Source organism: Actinia tenebrosa, unplaced genomic scaffold (assembly GCF_029948245.1).
Source record: "Actinia tenebrosa isolate PJP-AT-01 unplaced genomic scaffold, QUT_ActTen_1.0 PGA_scaffold0__85_contigs__length_37466705, whole genome shotgun sequence".
Taxonomy (NCBI): Eukaryota; Metazoa; Cnidaria; class Anthozoa; order Actiniaria; family Actiniidae; genus Actinia; species Actinia tenebrosa.
In genome coordinates, this window is record NW_028292569.1 from 32527943 (window position 1) to 32551840 (window position 23898).

The 23898-nt window shown below is 36.1% G+C and overlaps 3 protein-coding genes and 2 long non-coding RNA genes across 5 annotated transcripts; 3 read left to right on the plus strand and 2 right to left on the minus strand.

Annotated features, from left to right (window-relative positions):
- The first annotated feature begins 174 nt into the window (after nucleotides 1-174).
- LOC116302365 (uncharacterized) lies at nucleotides 175-2686 on the plus strand. The gene is made up of 2 exons (XM_031711643.2): nucleotides 175-245; nucleotides 1302-2686. The coding sequence occupies exon 2, from the start codon at nucleotides 1340-1342 to the stop codon at nucleotides 2267-2269; it is 930 nt and encodes a 309-aa protein (XP_031567503.2). The 5' UTR covers nucleotides 175-245; nucleotides 1302-1339; the 3' UTR covers nucleotides 2270-2686.
- Nucleotides 2679-13548, minus strand: LOC116302356 (astacin). Its single transcript, XM_089024076.1, has 9 exons — nucleotides 13392-13548; nucleotides 12816-12956; nucleotides 11760-11874; nucleotides 5421-5515; nucleotides 5104-5187; nucleotides 4563-4722; nucleotides 4416-4491; nucleotides 3677-3794; nucleotides 2679-3328 (listed from the first exon to the last, which is right to left on the minus strand). Exons 1-8 carry the CDS (start codon nucleotides 13450-13452, stop codon nucleotides 3690-3692), a joined length of 837 nt encoding a protein of 278 aa, XP_088880202.1. The 5' UTR covers nucleotides 13453-13548; the 3' UTR covers nucleotides 2679-3328; nucleotides 3677-3689.
- Nucleotides 5778-9424, plus strand: LOC148914119 (uncharacterized). Its single transcript, XR_016118701.1, has 4 exons — nucleotides 5778-5916; nucleotides 6401-6520; nucleotides 8621-8675; nucleotides 9229-9424. It is a non-coding gene; the product is annotated as an uncharacterized LOC148914119 (long non-coding RNA).
- Nucleotides 6029-10469, minus strand: LOC148914120 (uncharacterized). Its single transcript, XM_089024079.1, has 3 exons — nucleotides 9590-10469; nucleotides 8792-9302; nucleotides 6029-8695 (listed from the first exon to the last, which is right to left on the minus strand). Exons 1-3 carry the CDS (start codon nucleotides 10312-10314, stop codon nucleotides 6137-6139), a joined length of 3795 nt encoding a protein of 1264 aa, XP_088880205.1. The 5' UTR covers nucleotides 10315-10469; the 3' UTR covers nucleotides 6029-6136.
- A 7372-nt stretch (nucleotides 13549-20920) lies between the features above and the next one.
- On the plus strand, nucleotides 20921-23849 carry LOC148914121 (uncharacterized). Its single transcript, XR_016119069.1, has 2 exons — nucleotides 20921-21167; nucleotides 23638-23849. It is a non-coding gene; the product is annotated as an uncharacterized LOC148914121 (long non-coding RNA).
- Nucleotides 23850-23898: the final 49 nt, after the last annotated feature.

Below are 23898 nucleotides of genomic sequence, written 5' to 3' on the forward strand. Positions count from 1 at the left end.
GCGTTGTATTTTGATAATATAAAATAAAATGGATAAAAAAATCCCGATTTTTTATTTTTATTCTATAACTCTTTAAAAAAATATTCTAACTTACTTTTAAAATATAGTTTTATTTTTAAGAGAACAAAAAGTATATTTAGGGGGGAGAGGACGGTAGAATATTTAAACCAAGATGGCGGACGAACAAACACGAGAAGACTTCAAATAGTGAAAGAGGATTTTTCTCTTTTCTTAGCGATTCAAAGGTAAGGCCTTGTTAACTTTAGAAATCAAAAGCATTAGGGACCACTAAAGTATTAACTATGAATTTAGAAACAAGTTTTTTAGGTGCTAGACTACGGGGTTTTTTTTTCACATTTGTTGGCCTCGAAAATTGCAAGGGATATCTTTATTAGTGATTCAAAGTGTTAAGATTGGTAAAAAGAAATATTTCCTAGCTATCCATAGTTTCGTACTCTTAATGCTGTGTTCAGCACTCGTTTTTTGTTCTTTAAGAGCTGAAAGATACTTCATTGTAATAAAAAACAGCTGTTTGTTTATAGAACTAAACCTTTCATTTTATGAAAACCTTAGAGCATGTACAACCTTTAGTGATCTCATGCAATAAGGGCACAGTTAAGTAAGGCCAGCCCTTAGGTTGATAGAATAAGATTAAACTATAAATAAATATATGGGAATTAATAGAGTGAAGGTATTGAACCCGTGATTAATACTAGTAAACGTGTAATAGTACAATAGACAAAAAAGAAAACAATGGAATTAGGGTCTGCTAATGTGTATTAGTCCAACATATATGCACAGGTTTAATGACTTCACTCTAGTAGTTCTACAGAGCGGCCTTTACTCCTTCCAATGAAATTCAATCTAATTGGAATTAAAAAATTGAATTTTGCGGAGGGAGGAAAAACTGAATCACACAGAGAAAAATGGGGTTATTGTCTGGGTATGACTTAGGTTAGAGAAAAGCCCTAGAAGAGCAGGAGAGAACCAACACACAACTCTACTTGAGTATGGCACCAGGTCCGAGAATATGAACTGGGGTCCCTCTGGTCAGACTGACAAGCACTCTCAACGCTATGTTACCCATGCTTACCATAAGAGGTTGTTTCAGTATAGGAATATAAATTGTTGTGCATGTCTCTGTACTGTGATGTAAACACACTGGGAGCTGTAGAGCAGCAGAGAACAAGCTTTGGAACATAAGGTGTAGCCAAGTGTTTCTCTTGCTACTTTGATTATATTGATATTGTTTTAACATAATTAAAAAAAACATTCAAATGTTTTTCATTGTCTTTTCACAGATTCTAATTCTCATTTGCCTTAACACCTGCAATTTTTAATGATGATGGTGGTTTTTGTCAAATATAAAAACGTTTTTAAAGCTTTAGCTGCTTTTACTCTTGCACTTTATATTCATCTATGGCTTACGAAGATTGACGATGAAGACTTAAATGTTATCCATGCTAAAGGAAAAGCGAAGGTTAACAAGAAGGAAAGCCTAACATTTGTAACATACAACTTGTGGTGTAACTATCTTGTAAAAAGTGGCTCAAACTATGTGGAACGGTTTGGCGGTTTTGCAAAAGGTGTCAAGAACTACGATATCGTCATGGTCCAAGAGGCATTTGTCTTGCGTGTTGGGCCAATTGAGTTCTCAAACTGTGCTGCTCACTTGGCCGATGCGATGAAATTACAAGGCTTTCAATACCGGACTAGTATTGCAGCTTCTGTTCCGTTAACGTTTGGTCAATCAAATGGAATAATGATATTTAGTAAGTTACCACTCACTGGAACAAAGTCAGTTATATTTGACAATGCAAATATTGTAGAACGAGTGAATAACAAAGGATTTGTTTACACTGAGCTCAAAGTAAATGGAAGACCAATGTTTATTTTTAACACCCACACTGACGCCCATGGTGAAAAGTACAGGACGGCACAAATGAAGCAATTGACAAGTAACATTAAAAGGTATCCTCCAACGGCATACGTTATTGCTGGGGGAGACTTCAATATCAATCCAAATAACCCCCCTCTAGATGGTAATGAAGAGGAGTACAAAAAGTTGGTTAAAATCATGAGCGATGTCGGTCTGAGACCTGTGTTCACAGAGCGCAACAAGACACATCTGAATGGAGGCTGTTACGATCATGTTTTTATCAGTTCTAACATGGTAGTTTTGCAGAAAAAGGTGATCAATTTACTGACAGACAAAGGAGAAATGGTGTCTGATCACTTCGGGCTGTTCATGGAAGTAAAGTTGAATTGATAAACAGTCCTTTTCAAACCACATGTCATTGCCTTTAGTATCATTCCTTTGTTTAACTGTTGCACATGAGAAGACACATGAATATGGATACAACTCAAACAAAGAATCTTATTCTTATGAGAATGACACATAGTCTGAAATGGGAAAACATTGCACCATAGCCGAAAAGCATTCCAAATAAAGAAAGAAATAATACTCAAGGGAATGACACATGGTCTGAAAATATAATTTGCTCTCAAGCTAAAGATATAAATTAAGAAAATTATGCATTTGATATTTATGGCAATATCTTGGGGTCAGGAGAGACTCCTGTGGCAAAACAAGTTATTTTTGCTATAGGAATCTCTGCTAGCAGGGAAGGGTTTAGTAAATTGCAATACTTTTGAAATTGAATAAAAATTAAAAGGCATCAATTTATATCAGTTTATTATTATTTTTAAATTTTGGAATGACAATCCTTCGCACACACACAGGTCATACTGTATGACCTTATGCCGCAATGTTGGACACATTTATCATTGCAAGCCATACTTTTGCCCTAAGACATGGCAGCCATGTCTTAGGGCAAAAGCATGGCTTGTAATGTGGGGATATAACATTAGGTTTCCAATTCTCAGGAGATTGGAATTCTTTTTTTTTTTTTTTTCAATCCTCCAAATTGAACTGCTTTGATGTCAAATGCAAGGGGTACACAAAAAGTAAATGAAAATGGAAAGATCACAAGTACTTTTTAAAATTTTCTAGAATATTTTAAAGATAATCCTCACAGGACCCGGTCGTACGAAGGTGGATAGCACTATCCGTCGGATAAATCCTTATCCAATGGATAAGATGATGCTGTTATCCAATAAATTTATCCACTGGATAAGATTTATTGGTTGGATAGCGCTATCCACCCTTCGTACAACTGGGCCCAGGTTTGTTGTCATTTGTCCTGAGTCAAGGGTCGCACTTGAAGCTTAATTTCAGGTACTTCTTAGCTCCTCGGCAAGGGTCTCCAAACACGTCATTAGAAGCACTTATTGTACATGAGGTTTTACCATTACAAATACTGCCAGCCTAGAGGAAATTGAATCATCAGTATTGATGATAAGGAGATCTCTATCTCCTCTAAAAATAGGACACTTGAGAAAAAAATGCTCTGGACTGATCAGAGTTGGGGCACAGTATATCGCAGATAGATCCCTGAAACGACCTCTGGGTTGATACAAGTCAGGGCATGGCTAACTCACAGATTGAACCCTGAAACGACCTCTGGGTTGATACAAGTCAGGGCATGGCTAACTCACAGATCAAACCCTGAAACAACCTCTGGGCTGACGAGGGGGAACAATTATCCACCTCATTGGGCCACTACGCAGGCTAGCTAATGCCTTAAACCAATTATCCATGAGAGAGCATACTTACTTTTCCAGTTTGATTAGATTTGCATAACATCCAAGGAAAGAATCCACATTTCAGCATGTTGTCTCTGCCAGGGTGTGGTTCGCGTTCTCAGAGATGAGGCGCTCAAAAGAATAATCAACTAGTTACAGAAAAAGACAAATAGAAAAGATGAGAATTTTATCATAAAAATAGATCATTATTTTAACCAATAAGACCTAATCTGCTTTCCCATATCAGACTGCATGTCATTTCCTTGAGTATTGTTTTTTCTTTATTGTTAATCTTTGTTAATGAAATGGGAAACATTGCACCATAGCTAAAAAGCATTCCTAGTAAAGAAAGTAATAATACTCGAGGGAATGACATGGTCTGAAATGGAAAAACATTACACCATAGCTGAAAAAATTCCTATAGTAAAGAAAATAATAATACTCAAGGGAATGATACATGGTCTGAAATGGGAAAACATTGCACCATAGCTGAAAAACATTCCTATAGTAAAGGAAGTAATAATACTCAAGGGAATGACACATGGTCTGAAATGGAAAAACATTGCACCATAGCTGGAAAAACATTCCTATAGTAAAGAAAGTAATAATACTCAAGGGAATGACACATGGTCTGAAATGGGAAAGACACCATACTGTAGCTGAAAAACATTCCTATAGTAAAGAAAGTAATAATACTCAAGGTAAGTTATAATCAATATATGGTAATATCATAACAATGTGATATCATTAGCGATTATTAACTTTATTACCAGCAGGGCATTGGAAAAGTATCTGAGCCTGCATGACGTCCATTTCGCTGAGTCCATTTCGCTGTCCAATCGAAACCTATCAAATAAAAATGTAAACTAAGCCTTCTTTTTGGACTACCTGTGGCAAGGGAGCAAATCATAACTCACAGGGGTAGAGTTGGGATGAATGTTACCCCTTTTCTTTTGACTTCAATAGTGAGCTTTCCATTGATGGTGAAGTCCTTGGCGCCGTAATGCATGATGCTTCCATAGTCATAAGGAGTACTCGTGGAGGTAGAACGAAGCTTGAAGAAGTTGCTTCTAGCATCTAGACATAAAGTATAACTGTTATAAACCTCAGTGAGGCGCGTGCTTTATGAGAACACAGAGCACGTGCGCGCACGTTTTTCGTAATCAGAAATTAATGTCAAATCTCGCGTTTTGATTGGTTGGGGGCAAGTGCTTTATGAGAGCACACAGCACTTAAGCGCATTTATTCGTAATCATAAAGTATTGCTAGATAAACCTCGTGTTCTGATTGGTTGGGGCGCAGGCTTTATGAGAGTACAGAGCACTCGTGCACGCATTTTATTTTTCGTCATTTGAGTCCAAAATAACAGCCACTTGTCGTATTGCTTTTTAACACTTCTCTCGCGTGTGCCAATCCCTGCGTGCTTTATAACTGTACACAGCACAGCAGTATTCCTACCTGGTTGGATGTTTTGATGGTGAATCGTGACGTAGGTGTCGCGGTCTTGTCGGTTTTGTTCGTGCCAGAAACCAAGTGCGTGACCTAAGACATGATTGCGTTACAGAGCAATATTGTTAGTGAATAAGTAGATTTTGCTTTCTCTAGCCAATCTCTTATCGACATCCCCGATAAGTTATCGATTGCGATTTCATGACTCTACATTATAAGGGGACTTGTTACTGTGATTTTATCATCGCTGCATGGAAGTTTTTAATTTATTTACCGATACCTTTCCGATTGCTTGCCGAATTCTAATCGATCAACCGATCTCTTACCGATTTCATGAACAACTATGCCATGATGCCAACATCCTCTGGCCTGGAGACTTATTCGTTGTTCGTAACCTTGGTGACCAACATTTGACCAACAGCTACTCAGCACCATTAAGGTCAGGCTCTTGGTTACATTTTGACCCCCAGCGAAGTTTTTGGCGAGGGGACCCTGGGTACTAGTTTGCCATGGCAACGGTATTGTTCAAGATGCCAAATGCTAAAAGGAATTCCAAGATGGCGGTTATTATCGCTATTTTCACGAGTTTTGATGCTGTTTTCAAGCCTTCGGAAAGAAACAGTTGCATTGTTTCGTTCCATAAAATCTAAGGAGCAACAGGGCTAGGTATTTTCTGCAGCCTTAATCTCTGACATCAAACTACAGTACTTAAAAGCAATGAAATCTGATTATGATCGACAACCGACGTTCTCACTCGGACTCTGTTCGTGTTGGATCAACAAACAAATATTTGGGGTATAATTCAGCCATATGAATCTGCAGGTACGTATTCTTTTTATTGATGATATAGAATTAAATTTCGTTAAGAATTTTGTTTAACCAAAGCTAGAAATATCGAAATAAAAATTAAATATAATTCTTACATTGTTTTACATTATATTTCTTTCAAGCCCAACCGAAGCCTTAAAAAACTTACTTTGAAAATCTTTGTTTTATTTCTACACATTAGCGCTTACGACGTTCAAAGCTGTTCAGCGATTTTTCAAGAATAGAAATCTATTTTCCACTCCCTTAGAAGAGCTCTAGCATATTTTATTTTCTTTAATAAACAGGAAGCCGTTTTGTCAGACTTCATTTGTTCTGTCGATGGCGCTACCAGTCCATTGTTTACTGTACATAACTTTTCCCATTCTACAAGCATAGCTTGGCTCTTCCTACTCTCTGCCAGAACTTTTACTTGTATATGAGCTAAATCTTTGTTGTAGCTTTGTTCTAGTTCTTCATCTCTTTTTTTTCTCGCTTTCAGCATTTTCAGATGTAAGTGCTTCTTGTCAAGAGTTTCTAGTTCTTTTGATGGTCCAAAAAGTACTTGTATAGCTCTGCAGAGACTGCTCTTTACAACATATTCATACCCTTGGTCTTGCAGGTGAGTATGTTCTGTAGTTTGCTCCTCTTGAAAGGGGTCTCTGTCTTTCAGATTAATGACTTCATCAGGAGCAGGATAAACTTCTATTACCTCTTCCATAGGATCATTCGGCTCAGGCACAGACTCATTCAGCTGGGGCACAGGCATAAAATCATTCGGCTCAGGCACAGGCTCATTTTGCTCAGGCACAGGCATAGGATCATTTGGAACAGCATCACCTAAGTATGATGTATGCACCCTCTTTGTCGTTCCATCTTTCTGGTCAACCCTAATGATGTGTAAGGGGATTGCTATGTTCTCTCTGACACACACCTCCCAACAGCTCTTCAGGTAATGCTCTTCATTAGACAGAGTTTGAGATCTGAAGTGATGTAGCTGTGGACCCCTTAATAATGGATCAGGGTAATCAGAGACATCATAAAATTCAATTCCGTTGTCTGTCTTCTTCCACCAGACACTCTCACCCTCAAGCAAGAAATCACTTATGTGCTGAAGGTGAGACTGCCACTCTCTTGAATGCTTCTTGATGATGGAGAGAGGGATGACTGTATTCTTTCGTTGTGGTAGACATTTGGAAAGGTTACTGACTTGAGCTTGCTGTCGCCCTGGATCATTTGCTTGAAGGCCAAGTTCTCTCTCTGCCTGAAGGCGTATGAATAGGTTGGGGATGATGTGTCCAGGATGGTAATTGCTGGTCTGTTTAGTTATCCTCTTGATACTGTTGAAGATCCTCTCTTGCCTTTCTGCATTAGTTGATTGCCCAGAGATGATTCTCAACATATCACCTGCATGTGCACTGAGGTTATGAAAATACACACCAAACATTTTCCTTAGGGTCAGCTTTTTAGGATTGTTGACAATGTAGTCATGCAGCAGTATTGAGTGATACCATGCCTGGTTGTAATACCGAAGAACTTGAGCAGGAGAGCGGTTCTTATCACCAGAGTACAAAATTCTTTGCATCTCAGTCAGAGTGTCAATGGTTTGAAGGGCTTCTTGGGAGAATATTCCTGACTGGTGAGCAAAACCTGCAGTCTTAATTAAAGCTACTCTGAAATCTACACATCTCTTGCTGTCTTTGCCTGCTAGACTCAATGAAATGGCCTCCTCCAGGATCTTAGATTCTTCTCTAGACAAGTGTTTAGGGAATTCTGCAAAAAAGTTCTCAATATGGTGACCCAGGTCATGGAGCAGTTCACATGGTAGGATTTCATAGCTGTCAAGGCCTAAATTAGAGAGTGAATCATTTGGTGTGTTAAACAAAAGTGCTGGAACCCGTTGTTTTCCTTGCAAGGTCTCTGTTAGTAGTTGTCTCAGGTCTTCCTTTGTTTTTCCATCATAAATTTGCCTTGATCCTAACTCTTCTGCTAGCTCAGTTTTTGAAAGACCTTCAAGAGGCTTTAATTTCTTTTGCATGGATTTTCTTCGAGCCACAACTCCTTGTAGTATGACATCCTGTCTCTCCTTTAGGCTTGTAAAATGACAATTTAGAGCATGGTCAAGGCAGTAAACCATGTCACAGTGGATGCCACAAGCAGAGCAAAAGTAATTACTACCCTTTTGTTGGCCGGCTTCAAAGGCTCGAAGTGGCATATCCCCATGACAGAGCCTCAGTTTATCAGTAAATTCAATATTCTTTACTCTTTCAGTGCATTTATTTCCGAGGCCAGCAATGCATTTCAACCTTTCCTCACTGTAAAGAATTTGTTCACTCTCTGAGCTCCCACATCGGGCAATGAAATGAAGCTCGGGTTCTTCTATTATTTGTTGTATATTGACATTTCTGCCGAATGCCTGCTTGTATTCTTCATCTGTGTAAAACACAGCAGGGTCATACAAGCAAGTGATCAAACAAACTAGGTAGCCTGAGTTTGCAACAGTGGAATTATCTAGCCAGACCATAAGATGTCTTGTTCTTTCTACTTCCTTAAGTTTTTCTTTCATTTTAAAAATGTCATTAGTGTCAATACCATTTAGCTCATTTACTCTCTCAAGTTCACCTTGAAGCTGCTCTTTGGTCATTCCATTAATATCCTGGTTACTTGTTGCTCTTAAGTACTTCATTTGTTTTGCTAACATATTTTCTCGTATCTCCTTTAGGGTTACTTTCCTGCCTTCAGTTGAAAATTGAACCTTCTTGACTTCAAGATTTTTTGTAAGTACCAGTTTTTCATACTACGAAAAAGAAAAATAGAGTTTGTTGTAAATTATATTATGAGTAGTTAAATCTGGGTTGGATGTGACATTTAGAAAATATTTTGTATTATTTACCTGGCGAGGCACTATCAGTTCCCCAATCGTATATTCTTTTGACCTCAGTTTTTCCTTTAGCTGTTGACGTAGCACTTTTTGATCTACTTCTACAGGAACACTTATTTCCCCACCTTGCCCTTTTCTTTTTTTGCGTCTGATCACAGGACTACCATCTCTCTTTCTTTTTGTTGTAAAGCGTTGTACATCAATGTTTTCAGAGATGAGCCATTCTTTAATTATTTGCCCACCATTTTTTGTCAACTGACTAGTTTTGTTGGTAACATCATATCTCTTAGCTAGCTCACTCCAGTTAATATTGTGTTTGTCTTCATAACTTTGTATTTCTGCCTTAAGTGCTTCTTTATCCCAGTTCATTGCATCAAAATTTCCAGTGTGGTTCTTTGCTTTCTTTGTTGGTGGACCATAAATTACTTCTTCTCTCCTTTCCTTTGCAGCTTCTTTGGTTTCAAAACAGAGTGCCTTTCTTGCTCTATCCCACCCATTCAGTGACTGTCCACTACCATAGCATCTAAAAAGAAAAAAAAATTGAAAGAATTTGACCATTAAACCTAAGATTTGTAGTTTTCATTAGTCAGAATATTGTAATTGATGGATTTTTGAAAATGAAAAATAAAATGATGTGCTATCAGAGCTGTTGTTTGTTTTTATTGAGGGGAAGTGTTAGTTTTTCTTGTTATTTGCATGATTGGAGGATTTTAGCAGGAGTTATTTCCACAAGATTTAAGTATTTTTGATTAGGTTCTGTTGATCAAAAGTGAATAATAGTGTAGTGATTATGTTTTAGATTTAACTCACCTCAAAAATGCAGTGTCATTCATTTGTTGTTCAATTTTATCTTTATTTTGCTTGTAGTGGTTTCTTCTTTCTTTCCGTCTCTCATTTTTTGATTTATGTTGAAGGTTCAACTCTGTAACTTTTGAGAGGGCCTCTGCAAAACTTGTGTTAAACCTTTTCTCAAACACGCCATCAACAGCTTTATATGTGTCCCTAGCAGCTGTTTTAATGTCATTTTTCAGGGGTTTAGTTTGAGGGGTTTTAGTATATAACTTCTCTGCAGCACTCCTAGCTGCAAACACTGGATTACTCTTTGCCTTGGCTTTAAGCTGAGGTGAATTCACCGGAAAATATGCCTGTATATCAGAAAATCGGATAGCACATCCTTTGCAGTTGGCAAGGCTGTGTTCTCTCTTTCGAGCTTCTGGAAGACTAATCCATTTCTTAAGGGAGAAAGTATCGAGGAATTTAGATTTTTCTTCTAGTTTCTTGACGTTCCACTTATTAACTTTCTCTCTTAAGGCTTGGAGTTTCTTATGGAATTTAATGAAATCGATTGAAAATCTTTCCCAATCATCGGATGAAAAGATACTTTTAAACTTATTATACTGTTCAGTCTTCAGGTGTGCTTTATATTTTGTCGAACTTTCTCCTTGTTCCCTTATCAATACAGTGGTCCTTGCGATCTCCAATGCAGCAACTTTCGCAAATCCACAAGAATTAGGACACAGAAATGTCCCTGACATCGCCAGTTAATCCTTGGAAACTTTGCAAACGCCCAGTTATAGACTTATTATCGCTTTATGGTATTTTGAAGAATATATAGTAGAAATAAGATGAACGAGCTTTGATCGTTACATCAAGTACTAGTTTACGCGCCTTGAAATTCCCGCTCAAACTAATGCAGCGTTATCAGTAATAATCAAAGAGTTAAGTATTTTATGAGTTATTTATTGATGAATTCAAAATCTTTAACAGTGCGCTCGTGGTTTTCAAAACTACTTTTAAATTATAGGAAACAACAAGTTACGAATACAAAAAAAAACATATTTGCACGTAAAATTAAGTGTTTTCTGTTCATGATTCGCAAATATTGGAAAAATACCTACATAGCACTATATCTTAAGAGCATCTCTAGGATAAATTTCCACTTTTTTGGCAAAATTCTCGTCTGTTTAGGCAGTCATAGCCTCAAAATCTAAAGCAATAAATTTCATGTACTCCGTCCGCCATCTTTGATTACCTCACTTACAAGCCATGTAACCATGGGAACTTTTCTTATTTAGCAGACAGCTGACCAGTTCTATGTGAGCCTGAATTCAATTTTTGAATCTCGGATATTCAAGCAAAAAAGGGGCTAGAAAAAAGGGAAAATTTTCAAATAAAGCGATTTTTTTTCCTGTTTTATGATTTTCAGTAGTAAAACTATACTTTTGTAACTGGAAATCGTGAAAGCGAATGCTGTTTGTACTTTTAAAAAGAGTAAAGTGTTTGTTTAGAGTGAAGTTCATGAATGCCATGCATTTTGTGTTAGAAATCTACTTAAAATCTTTGTTTTCCAGTTGGTTCTAATTAATTTAATACATTGGCTGCCCTTATAAATAATCTTATTTTGTGTATGTAAAGAATGAGCACGTTTTCTAGACGCTTTAGCAAAGGGCATATTTTTGCATACATTATGCTTTCTAAAAGTCACGTGATTGTTGCTATGGACACAATTATTTTTCGGTCAAGACCTGTGATGGTCATGAACATTTGGTATAAGTTTGAAGTTCATAGGATATATACATAAAGAATAGTAATTATTTTCTTCTTTTTTGTCTATTTTTCACTGAGAGCCTGACCTTAATGGTGCTGAGTAGAAAAAGGTATTTAAAAGAACATTGATGTTAGAGGGGGAGTACCGGGTGACAAGGATCCCGGGTAGCCGGAGGGTGGAGAAAGTTGGAAAGATGATGACTGTTCTATATATCGACTAAATAGTTAACAGGGTTTAGAACAGGAGTACAGGGTACCCGATGGCAAGGAAGAATATCGGGTGGTCGCGGTGGGTGGAGGTAAATGAAAAGATGACCGTTCAGCAACACGGCATAACAGGGTCCAGGAGATTCAACTAAGAGTACGGGGTACCCGGTCACAAGGAAGCATATATATCGGGTGGTTATATATACCGGGTAGTATAGTAACGTACCCTTTTTCGGCAAAGAATCGTATGAATCCTCGTTCATTGGTTCTTGGTTTGAAGCGAATACAAGTTTTCCTGGACCATTCTTCCATGGCGCTCATGATGACGCCTCTTGCTCCAGCTGGACGAGATTAGAAAATATATGGAAACAAACAATTAATAAATATTTAATAAATATTAATACGGTGGCACATAAAAGACATGCAGCATGTTAGACGAGCTGCACAAAAAAGAAAAAGAAAGAAAAAAAGAAAAAAGAAAAAAGAAAAAAAGGAGAAAGAAAAAAAAAAAAAAAAAAAAAAAAGATAAAGGAGAAGAAGAAAAAAAATCGACTCCACTTTGCCATACCCCCGAGACATCCGCAGAGCTGGGGCGTCGTATGGACTTCGGACCTGACGGCGATTAAATCCTTCTGCCCTTGGGTGTACGAATTACGCAAGAAAATGTTCTAGCCGAAGCATCAGGGGAGAGACCAGCCGGCCCCCAGACCATATCGGCTGATCCCTTGCATCTCTGCCACGCACGGAATCGGTTGAAAATATGTCAAAAATTCTAGTCTATCCGGTGCATTGTTTTTACGGCTATTGTTATGCTGATTCACCTGGAACCGTGGTCCAGTGGAAAAAACATGGGCTTTCATGATACAGAGTCATGCCCGGTTGAGGGAGGTTCGTACCTGGATGGGTGACCTGAAATTTGTACTTACTGAAGTTTATACATTTCCTTTTTTTTCTTTTTTTTTTGATTTTCGTTTCAAAGATATTTTAAGCAAGCAAGGAAACAATGAACGAAGGTAAGGAGGGGGAAAATGAAAACATAGAGAAGATTAATAAACACCAATTGACGAGGGATATTATATGAGGGGGTTTGAGGGAAAAAGGAAACATGACCATTTACTTTCAGAGAACAAGGAAACAAGTTAGTGGGAAAAAAAATTTTGGGGGAACAAACCTGACAAGATTTTTGTATTTCGAGTTATAAGGAACAAGGGATCAAACAGAAAAATTACTGAAGAACATGGAAACTTTAACCCCCCCTGGGAGGGCCTCTTTATCGACTTACCAACCGACCCATCAATGACGTAAGGAACCTCGTTGTTAGGCCATGGCTTGGTCACTGTACCACGTGATGCTATTCCAGTTTCGATGAACATGCGTTGTTGTGGGGTCAGCCGCATATCCCCAACCATCGAATCACCTTCATCTAATAACAAGTTTTTAAAAACTAAAAATGTTGGAAAGTTCTATAGAACTTTAGGTCAAGTCTACAGAACGGTCTCAAACGACAGAAGTAAAATTTGTGAAAATTCTATCGCGACAAAGGCTTTCCATCCAAGTGGAAATTATTACGACCATACTTTAAAACGTGTTAATTTAAGACGTGGAAATTCCCTTGCGCGGCCTTTCCATCCAAAAAGTGAAATTTCCTATCAAGGAAATGGTTTGCCAGATCAATTGAAATAGTTTTGAAATTTTTCAAAGTGTACGAAAATAAGAATTTTGAGCATCGTAAGTACTCATTTTTTATTTAAAAATTCAACGTTTTGAACTATACCACAAGTAGTTTTTATGGAAAAGAGTGTGGAAATGTTTATCACACTGTCGATAGGTTTTTTATCCATTCCATCATATTCATTACCTTGTACATATTCACACCAAACAGAACACAAGGAAAGCGCGAAGACAGCCACTCCTAACATGACGAATAAACGCTTATCACGACGACTCAGTAGAGTAGCTTCGCTGTCGACCTTAGTATAGTATGGCTTCAATTCCACGACCAGTCCTGATTTATACACAAGCCAAACATGTTGTACGTGTCGTTCTAGTGACTCAGTTGGCAAGTCTTTGTGTTTGACCACAATACTCTCTTTGATACTTCCATTGTTTAAGATTGGAAGCTTGTTTGTTCAGCTATCATGGTGCACAAGCTGTTTCTATACAAAATGTAACGTTGGACTGATATTAAGACCGAAGAATTATCTCCTTACAAGAGCATATTTTCATTGAAAAGTTGGGCTTTCAATTTAGGTACAATCAGTAATAGGAGACTCCTTTGAGTAGGAAGAAAACTTTTAACCGCAAGCCGAAAAAGTGCAAACTCTCTCCTCTCCGGTTAGTCTTGAAAAGTGACCTACCGACCGCTATGTAATATTCGTGAGTTCTATTGAAGGTCCGTGGAATTTCAAGTGTTTGTATTTTTGAAGTTGTGTATTCTTTACTTATCACCCAGTAGTTGCCATTTGCGACGAATACTTCGATTCAAAAATCATGCTAAGTAAATGAGTCTGTAATTAAAAAAACAAAACAAAAAAACAAAAACAACTAAAACAAAAAAAAAACAAAAACAAAAACAAAAAAAAAACAAAAAAAAAAAAAAAAAAAAAAAAACAAAAAAAAAAAAAACAAAAACAAAAACAAAAAAAAAAAAAAAACCCAGAAAAACAGCGAAATTTCATGAATTTGAAAAAGGTCGCTATTATATTTTAGAATACGTATTAGTTCATAAGTTCATCATAAATTTATCTTGCTTTTCTAGTCGTTTAAATCTGATGATACGATCCATAAAATGTCTTCAGCAGCTGATAGACCAAACAGTATAAAGATAAATATCTAGATAGCTTCAGTCTAGGTACAAAGTAAAAGCACAGGGTTCCCGAGCTTAGCTTTTTGATTTTAAAATTTAAAAGCTTAAAAAACAAAAACAAACAAACAAAATTAAATTAAATTAAACAACAACAACAACAATAACAACAACAACATACAAACAAACAAAAAAAAAAGCATCGTACTTTTTTTTTGAAAGTTGTTCAGTGTCATTGTGGAAAACAGATCTTGGGTTGCCTGTGGAAACTGAAGCAGAAACTCGCCAAGGTCAAGGTGGACGGGAAGTCAATACTTTTGAATGAAATGCGTTTACCGATAAAGTTCAAGTTCATGGTCTGCTTGAGCCAGAGATGATCCTGGTCAGAGGTTGACTATTTGAAGATCGAACGGTTGACCAGGAATATCTCTGGATTGTAGTATATTTCGACTACCTGGATGTTCGTAATTGCGCAATACTTGAATGGAGGCTTTTGGGCCATCACGTGATGGCAGCCATGACATAACAGGATGTAGGAACAATTGAATCCCGTCTAATCTGCTTTACATGAGAAAGGATTCAGTTTCCCTGGGGAAAAGACTTTTTGTCGTGCCTCTCATGGCTGCCATCACGTGATGGTACAAAGCTTCGAATTCTATACATGAAAAATATACTCTTGATCACTTACACTATAACTATATTCAATAGATTCCGCTAGAGACTGCATTACTTTGGGTCAGCAGTCTTTTCCCCTGTGCCCGTGTTTCTTCATGTCAGCGGTCTAGATTGTAAGGAACCTTAAAGTTTGCGGGGCCATCTTTGGTTGCGAACAGCTTCCTCGAGATTTAAAATGTCGGACAATGAAAAGATAAATTTCTAACGAAATTTAGATTTCCTGTTATTGAAACTAAGGTTTGATGACGAGTCAAGAAGGTACAAGAATACGCTATCGACTGCAAAGTGGTAAGGCTTCCGCTGAGGAACTCGGAAAGTTGAAAAAAAAAAAAAAACTCAGGAGAACGGAATTCTAGCCGCTGAGAGATGATTCATACTAATGTGCTATTCTATAACACTCTTGGAAACCATTGAGAATTGTTATTACAGTTATCGATACGGCGGGAAAAGCTTCCCATGTCGGTCGTGTTCTAGTGGTTACCAAGAGTCCCACACTTGATAGCGGAGGAGGGTATGCTGAGACAAGGCGGAATAACTGAGAATCAGTGTTTCCTTGTAGATTAAAGTGTTTTTATAGTGTGATTTTTTTCTGTTGTACTTAAATCGATTCTATATTTCAAAAGCGGTACACCAAAAAGGACACAATATAAAAAAATAAAAAAACAAAAACAAAAACAAGAAAACTTTTAAAGCATAAAGGAAGGTGGAAAAAAACCTTTAAAATTCCTTTAAATCCTCTGGCACGGAGGAGTCTTTTAAACAAAAAGCTACAAAAAGAAAGAAAAAACAACAACAAAAGAAAACCTTTTTCAAAATTTAACGTTTATAGCTATATGGAAACCATGTTTTGAAAATTCCCAAGTAGTCTATAAATAGCGAAGAGGAGAAGAATATACGGCAGATAAATGACAGATAAATGATACCGAACTTGTATCAAAATGCACTTCATTCGGAATCACAAGTGTATGCTTAGAGGAAAAAAGATATTAAAAGATACCGTAGTCTCCCTCGCATCCGTTTTTAGTGTCGGTTGTCACGCAACGCTCCCTGGCGTTGCGTGACGACCGACACTAAAAACGGATGCGAGGGAGACTAAAGATATTGTTTCCTTTTCACCAGAGTTTATTAAAAATTTAAAAAATTAATTGGAAGAAATTGCCAATCGACAATATTTAATTTCGAGCGGCGAGGTAAATATTCTCCGATATTCACTGAGGCTGAGGTAAACAATTGTTTTAGTATAAATACACAGGCGATTCTTAAAAAAAAGAAAAAAGAAAAAGAAGAAGATTAAAGAAATTTTTTCCGGCAACAGCGCGCAACAAAGCAGTTGGCCGCCATTTTGGATTATCGCTGGAGGTGATTATCGTGTGATAGTGTGAGTTTCTCGACCAATCAGCGCGCGAGATTTTCAATAATCCCCTGTGTGTTTTTACTTAAAACTTTTATCTGGCATTTTATATTAATAACTGAATTCGTAAAACGGAAAAAATTGGGAAAAAACAAGGTGAAGTTTGAAATAAATTTTATAACTTCGAAACTCGTAAAGATGTGAGTTTTCTAGGAAAAAATTTACTTTTACTTTTACTGAAAAGATGACCCTAACTTATTCCATTTTTTATTTTTGAATCGATTTTTTGAATATTCATATCCTCGCGATTTTTTAACTTATTTTGTTCCAAATTCAGCAGCTTAACTTATTTGAATATGGTCTTTACAGTTATTCTTCTGTCCTGTGAGTTTTGGATTTAAGTAATAAAAGCCCATTAGCTGAATGCCCAAACCTTAATGTTAAAAAATAAATGTGGGCTATATTATATAGATTGGGTTGTTTGAGTGAAATATTATGCAAACTATATTCATTGTTTTGTGTGCTTGGTCTTCAATGAGATTTAAAACCTAAGATTAATCTAAATCAGAGTTTAGCTGTTTGAAACTATGGTTTTGAAATAAGAATGGTTAGTAAATATAACACAATGAAAAGCTTATTCTTCAGACGTTTGGACCGACGTTTCTGCCAAAAAAATACAGCTCCAAAGTTTCTTTATTTCTGAATAAATCTTTTTTTTAGCCCAGAATTTTGGTTCGTGATCCTATGACAGAAAATTGAAGTGTTTCCCCCTATAAGTGAATTTCTAGTATGGGAATGAAGTTGGGTAGCGAGGAGGAGGGAAATCCGTATCGTTGGACATCCGATGAAGTCCAGAGATCAAACTGCTTAGGTTTTCCGGTCAACTGCACTTTCCATTATGAAACCAAACGCCGACTCTTTCATGGGAAGTTTCGGGTTATTTTCACCAGATATCTAAACTTGGGAACGAGCTTTTATCATGTAGAAAAGCTCAGAGGACAGAAAAAACAACAACAAAAAAACAAAATAAATAAATGAATAAATAAAAAAACAAAGCTGGAAAGAGAATGTTACGATTTGTAAAACTGCGAAATTTGAAGGAAATAAGTTTAAAAATCCGCGAAGATAAGGATATTCAAAAATCGAATATTTTTAACGAAAACCTTCATTGGAGACATCTTTAGCCTCCAGGAAAGCATTTTATAAATTTCACACCTTTTGAAAATCATATCTTTGCGAGTTTTTAAACTTATTTCCTTCAAACTTCAGGCCCTGCTAATTTGAACAAGATCCTTCCAGCTATAGTAAATCTTTTGCTTTTTTACTAACTTAAAAATATCTGATAAATGCTCATTTGTAGAGAGAAAACTTCTACTTATGCTGAAAGACTGACTCTTTAATTTATTTTTTTCTGTCTTAATTCTCCCACGTATAACGGCGGCACATTTTACGATACAGGAAATTAGTCATGTTTTAAAGCTCTTTTTTTCGTTGCGTCGTCGCTGCTATTCTCCTAAAATCTAATTGAACGCGTTTTAGTGACGCCATCTTTTGTTTTAAATCGTCCAATCACGCTTTATATTTTACTCTAAAAATATCGCTTTTTTAGTGTTTTTCTCTAAATAATGGGATAGCTTTTACATCTGATAAATTTTTTTTTTTAATTATCAAAGAAACTGGCTGGATAAGATCATTTTGAATCTTTAGGTCCTGGCTAAACGAGGAAAAATGTTTACAGCGCGCATGTTTCCTCGATGTTTCCCAGTTTAGCCACATGCGAAACATTGCTTCGTGCGACAAATTTTGCTTGCAAGACGCAAAAAATGTTTTTCCTGTGCGGCAGAAACATTTCATGTTTCCAAGACGCATGGAAACATTGTTTCCCGATGTTTCCTGTCAGTTTTGCCATCTTAGGAAAGATTTAGGGAAACATGTTCTGGAAACATCGTTTAGCCAGGGCCTGCAATTATATTTAAATACTATATACTATTATCGTGGACCATGACAGATCTATGAGATGATTTGATAGACAATTTAAATATACCACATTTTAAAAATCTATATCTCGTAAACGTAGGCACCATCTTCATCATGCGACGAAACTGATAAAAGGCCCAAATCAAGCTCGCATTCTGTAGAATTCCGTGCAAGAAATACTATGGTATAGCTAATGAATGAAGCTTAATTGAGCTAACAGTTAAAGTGAACATTAGCAAATATAAAAAATTACCGAAAGTTTAAAAGATTAACAAAATATATAGGCTGTTAGAATCCTGTAACATTAGTACAAAAGTTTGCCGTGTATTGCATAATTTTCATTACATATAATAATAATGATGATGATAATAATAATAATAATAATAATAATAATAATAATAATGCAGATATTTGCTTAGACTATTCATGCCCGCAATATTCTGTATTCATGTAGCAAAAATGTCTGAAGTTGAAATAAACATATAATAATAATAATAATAATAATAATAATAATAATAATTTCAAACATTCCAAGTATTTAAACTGCATCTTAAAAACATTAATAATGGGTTTTAAGTGATTGTATATATTATTAATCCTGTCATGCTGGTAGGTTACGAAATTACGCCCTATCTAGCTTACCTAATTAGCATTCAAACGTGTTTACTGCTGATAATAATAATAATAATAATAATAATAATAATAATAATAACTTTATTAATGTCTCGAATTCTTCTAGCCAGGCACAAGCGCCCTACTAATCGGGGAGACATGTAGTTTTTTTATTTCATCGATTATTTACAGAGCCCTCAAGGATGGCTAGATTTAATATAACCTACACAGTATCTATCAGAAGTTTCTTCTCAAAATCGTATATTGATACAGCGTTTTCAATCTATGCACCAAAGTTATGGAACGATTTGCCTTAGTATCAAATGTGGCCCTAGCAAATTTTTTTTTAAATCTACAATTTACATAAGGCAGGCATTTGTTTTAAAGTAAATAGTTATTGCCTTTTATTTTTTAATATTTGTAGTTTAAATATTATTAAGTATACATAATTTTATTAGCATAATATAATGATAATATTATTGTTATTATTATTTTTTAATCATATTTTATATTAAGAGGATTGTTTTTTCAATAACGAGCAATAATGACAAAAGTGCCAAAACCTAGACCTTCGTATGAGTTTTGATCCCAATTTTCGTTTTGGGTTAACACTCAAAACCTTTTTTAGCAGTTAAAAACTGATGTACTATGATAAAATGTCTGTTTGAAGCGGTATTTTCAATTGTACAAAGATGTCTTGTTCCATCAAATTTTTGCATTGGGTCAACACTCAATTCCACTTTCATCGTTCATCTCCGCTTCCAAACAACTTAAACTTTCTGAATAACAAGATTTTAGCCTTGTAATATGCAACAGCCTTTCCTCAAGAAAATATTTTTTGGTCCTCACCATTTGAATACGAAAAGAATGCTCTCTTAATTGATTGTAAAGTGCCTTAGAATTTTATGATAACGATGATGATGACGAACTGATGGGGATGAAGATGATGATGGTGATTATATGGGCCAACATACTAGCAATTCATGGTCCCCCCTCAGCTCAGAGATTAGCGCACCAATCACCGTTGCAACAGCTTTCCCAGTGGAATTAAAATCTTGTCCCACATCAACTACACAGTATCTGTTTTAAAGAGTACTACAAGGATGACGAGGCAATTTTCTATTCTTTTCTCAGGACAGTAAACTATTTATAATCAATTTTCCGCGTCGGAGTTTTAACTTCTGAGAAATTCTAGCTAGCAGGGCATAGCAACGATATGATAGCAAAAGGAATTAGGAACCATGAATGAGAAAGATGGTTCTAGATTTAGTATATTATAAGACGTCCAACATAGGGCCCAGACTTTCTAAGCAAAATTTTTAAAATCCTTAGCTATCTTTTCATTTACTTTATTCCATTTATTCCTCACACCTTTCTGGGGGAAATCTTTACAAATCTAGCTATCTATCTATTCATTCTATTCTATTTATTTTCCACTTTCGTAGAAAAATCTTTAAAATTCCTAGCTATATCTATTCATTTATTCTATTCTATTCTATTTATTTTCCACTTTCTTAGAAAAATCTTTTAAAATCCTAGCTATTTCTATTCATTTTTTTAAATTCTATTCTATCTTTCCCACTCCAGTGACACCATAGCAGAAGTTCAGTGGGACGCTGCCATGAAACAAACACCATTGCTATTAAAGTGTAATTAAAGCCGAGAAATATCTAGAACGCAATTGATTTTATGAGCATGCCCATCGACCAAATTGAAGTTTCAAATTGTCAACCGCCTTAATGCACGTCCTGTCTTCCAAAGAATACTAAGTAATTTTCAACATCTTCTTAGTGAAAAGGCAGGATATATCAAACAAATACTAAAAAGTGTTACCGATTTTTTTAGCTATTAATAACGTAATTGGTAGCCCTTTTAACAGCAAGCCGTGCCGTGCATACTTAAAAAAAAGTATGGTCATCCGGTGTGGATTTCGTCCCGTTGGTATATATATAGTTAGTCGATCATTAGACGGCACACAGCTTAACTCTAAAGCCATAAACTCGATCAAAGATAAATAAACAAATTCTGCCAAAATGAAGTGGATTTGTTTAGTGATGTTTCTATTGATTGTGGAGATGAATTTAAGAACAGCTGAATCAGGAGTCGTAAAAAGAAATCCATCTCCAATGGTATGTTGTCGATGGAACAATTGCCATAAGTTCTGTGACTGCTGTTATACAAGAAGTGGTAACCCTACCAGTTTCATTAGACGAGAGGTAAGTTTAGTATATAAAACAAGATAAAATTAATTATTAAGAGGAATTTTTTTTCAATATTTTCTAGACTTTCGTATGAGTTTTGATCCCAATTTTCGTTTTGGGTTAGCACTCAAAACCTTTTTAAAACAGTTAGAAACGGATGTACTATGATAAAATGCCTGTTTGAAGCAGTATTTTCAATTGTACAAAGATGTTTTGTTGTATTTGTATTAGAATGTTGCTTTGACAGGCTTTTTTATAGAAAATATATGGGAAATAAGCAAATGAAGGCCTAAACCTCATTTTCGATTAAAAGTTTTGCTTTGGGTTAACACTTTGATTCCACTTTCATCGGTTATCTCCACTTCCAAACAAGTTAAACTTTTTTGAATAACAAGATTTTAGCCTTGTACAACAGCCTTTCTTCAAGAAAATAGTTTTTGGCGCTCACTGCTTGAGTACGAAAAGAATTCTCTCTTAAAGCAACTAATCTTAGTTCATTACGAAGCACGGCGCTCAGAAAACGATCTTTCCACGCCTCAGCTCTAGACCCAGCTGCTTATGAGAGGTCAAAAGAGAATTTGCTACACACTTTGAATCCGAGTTAAAAAAGACCAACTTTTTGTCATGTAAATCCATCAAAAATACATTTTTTGAATTATTGAATTATTTCCCACCAAGACTGAAGTATTTTTTTAAATGCGGTATAAATAGTTTTTGCAAAAAAGTTGTCCTGTCAACTTGATTCAAATCGAAAAGACCAATTTTCGAAAAATAAAAAGTATTTTTTGAGAAACGTTTTCATGGGAATATATTCTGATTTGACACGTATTCACTTTCAGTTGCTGTAAACGTTAGGTATAAGTTAAGAGAACGCTACTTAGTGGCCTGCTGCTAAATTGCACCGCTCGTACGCCCGCCGCTGCGATAATGGGTTACTCGGACCTGATGAGCTGACTTCGTGGGCTTCGAGGGTTTTTCTTGGGGTTTTTTTAGGGAGAGAAAAAGAAAAAAAGAAAGGAAGAAAGAAATTTGAAAAACGAAAAGAAGAAAAAAAAAAAAAAAGAAAAAAAAAGAAAAAAAGGAACGAAAGCGAGAGAGAAAATTGAAGATACAAAATATGGTACTATACAAAAATTGGGAAATATTCTATTACGTTAGCTCCATGACACGTGCTGCGACACTATGTAAAGTAAATAAAAGTATTCTGTATTTCTACAAAAAGAGATGCATTGACTACAATAAAACATGTTGGTTTAGCCTGGTATTGGCTTCTAAAAGACTCTCGTTATAACTTAGCGTGCTGACACGAGCTTCAGCATTTAGAGCAACGGAAAACAGCCATCCAATTCAGTTTTGAACTAATAGGAATAATTAGCTCAAACCTACAGCAGCTGAACTAAAGCTCAATTTAAACTATTTTATTATTCCAAAATATAAAGGCTTTTAGTAAACTAGCAGGCGTAAAATAAAACAATAAATACCTCTTAATGGCTCCCTGCTAATGAACGTTGGATTGGAGCCCACGAGTGCGCATGCGTCGAATTAATCACAATCGAAACCTGTATTAACCATACACGATTTTAAGCTACACGTTTAAATAGGGCAAAAACCTTGCCAGGGATTTCACATTTTTCTTTGAGCTACAAGTAAAAAAGCAGTGTTTTATTGAAGTTTTAGAAAGACGAAACATCTAGGATGTTAAAAAGTATTTTTTCTATGAATCATTAGAAGTGTTAATTATAACTTGGACGTCATTAGTTACTTAACACCAATCATCAGAGAAGCAATATAACTATAGACATTATATTCTATACCCAAACACAAGCCTAACTGTTCTATTTTCTCATAGGATAATAATAGGTTAATTTATACGACGCAAATTAAGATGTGTTGCGATATTATCCATTTACACGAGCGTATCTTATGATTTGTCGTTTTTATGTAAAGTTGCGCATGCGCACGTTACGTTGCGTCTTGGCTAAGACGCGAGTGCTGTTTGTATGTTCTCATCTTATTCAAGGCGCAGTTTAACTTAGAACCCTGTAACGCTGTTCTCAAGTAAGATGCGCTAAAAAGACATAAATACAAAATTGGAATCGCATGACTGTAAAAAGCTCAGTGCCGTAAGCGTACCATGCGACCGTGATGTTTTCTAGAATTTTTATTGGCTGAGTTTTTTCTCACGTAATGTGATTGGTCTGACAGTGCCGTGATCTCGGCGTGACCGTGTCCGCGTCGTGTTTATACCGTGTTGCGGGTATTTGATTGGCCGGAGAGTAAATTATTGAGGAATGTGATTGGTCTGGCTATAGTATGCCTTGCCGTGTCATGACCGTGTTCGTGCCGTGAGCTTTTTACAGCCATACGAAAGCTGCTCTGCGTAAGACGCGCCTTACGTAAGTTGACTAATATTTGGCCCATATTTGGCCCGTATAAATGATCGCAGTAAGTAAAATTACTAATTCATGCTTTCTTTTCTTCACAGAACGAGAAAAGGACCAGTCAAGAAACTCTTTGGCCCTTCCTCCAAGAAGAAAACTCAGTGGAAAAGTGAAACGACAAACTGACAGAAAAGCTTGAAGAGTGGCTCAAGAAGAATGTTTAAAGAAAGCTTAACTGCTAAACAAGACAAGATAAACTAAGATTGTGTAATTAGGGTAAAAAGTTTTAATAAAAAGAACTATATTCTAATTTAAATTTCTCGGTATTCAGTCATTTGTTACCACTGAAGTAAATTTTTATAGCT

What these genes read in the sequence shown, in the direction of transcription:
- LOC116302365 (XM_031711643.2), top strand. Translation starts at nt 1,340, where the DNA reads ATGATGATGGTGGTTTTTGTCAAATATAAAAACGTTTTTAAAGCTTTA.
- LOC148914120 (XM_089024079.1), bottom strand. Translation starts at nt 10,314, where the DNA reads ATGTCAGGGACATTTCTGTGTCCTAATTCTTGTGGATTTGCGAAAGTT. An exon ending in AATGACACTGCATTTTTGAG is followed by an intron (nt 9,303 to 9,589) that starts GTGAGTTAAATC and finishes TTTTCTTTTTAG; the next exon opens with ATGCTATGGTAGTGGACAGT. An exon ending in AACTGATAGTGCCTCGCCAG is followed by an intron (nt 8,696 to 8,791) that starts GTAAATAATACA and finishes TCTTTTTCGTAG; the next exon opens with TATGAAAAACTGGTACTTAC.
- LOC116302356 (XM_089024076.1), bottom strand. Translation starts at nt 13,452, where the DNA reads ATGTTAGGAGTGGCTGTCTTCGCGCTTTCCTTGTGTTCTGTTTGGTGT. An exon ending in CGTCATTGATGGGTCGGTTG is followed by an intron (nt 11,875 to 12,815) that starts GTAAGTCGATAA and finishes AATCTCGTCCAG; the next exon opens with CTGGAGCAAGAGGCGTCATC. An exon ending in CGATTCTTTGCCGAAAAAGG is followed by an intron (nt 5,516 to 11,759) that starts GTACGTTACTAT and finishes GGTGCTGAGTAG; the next exon opens with CTGTTGGTCAAATGTTGGTC.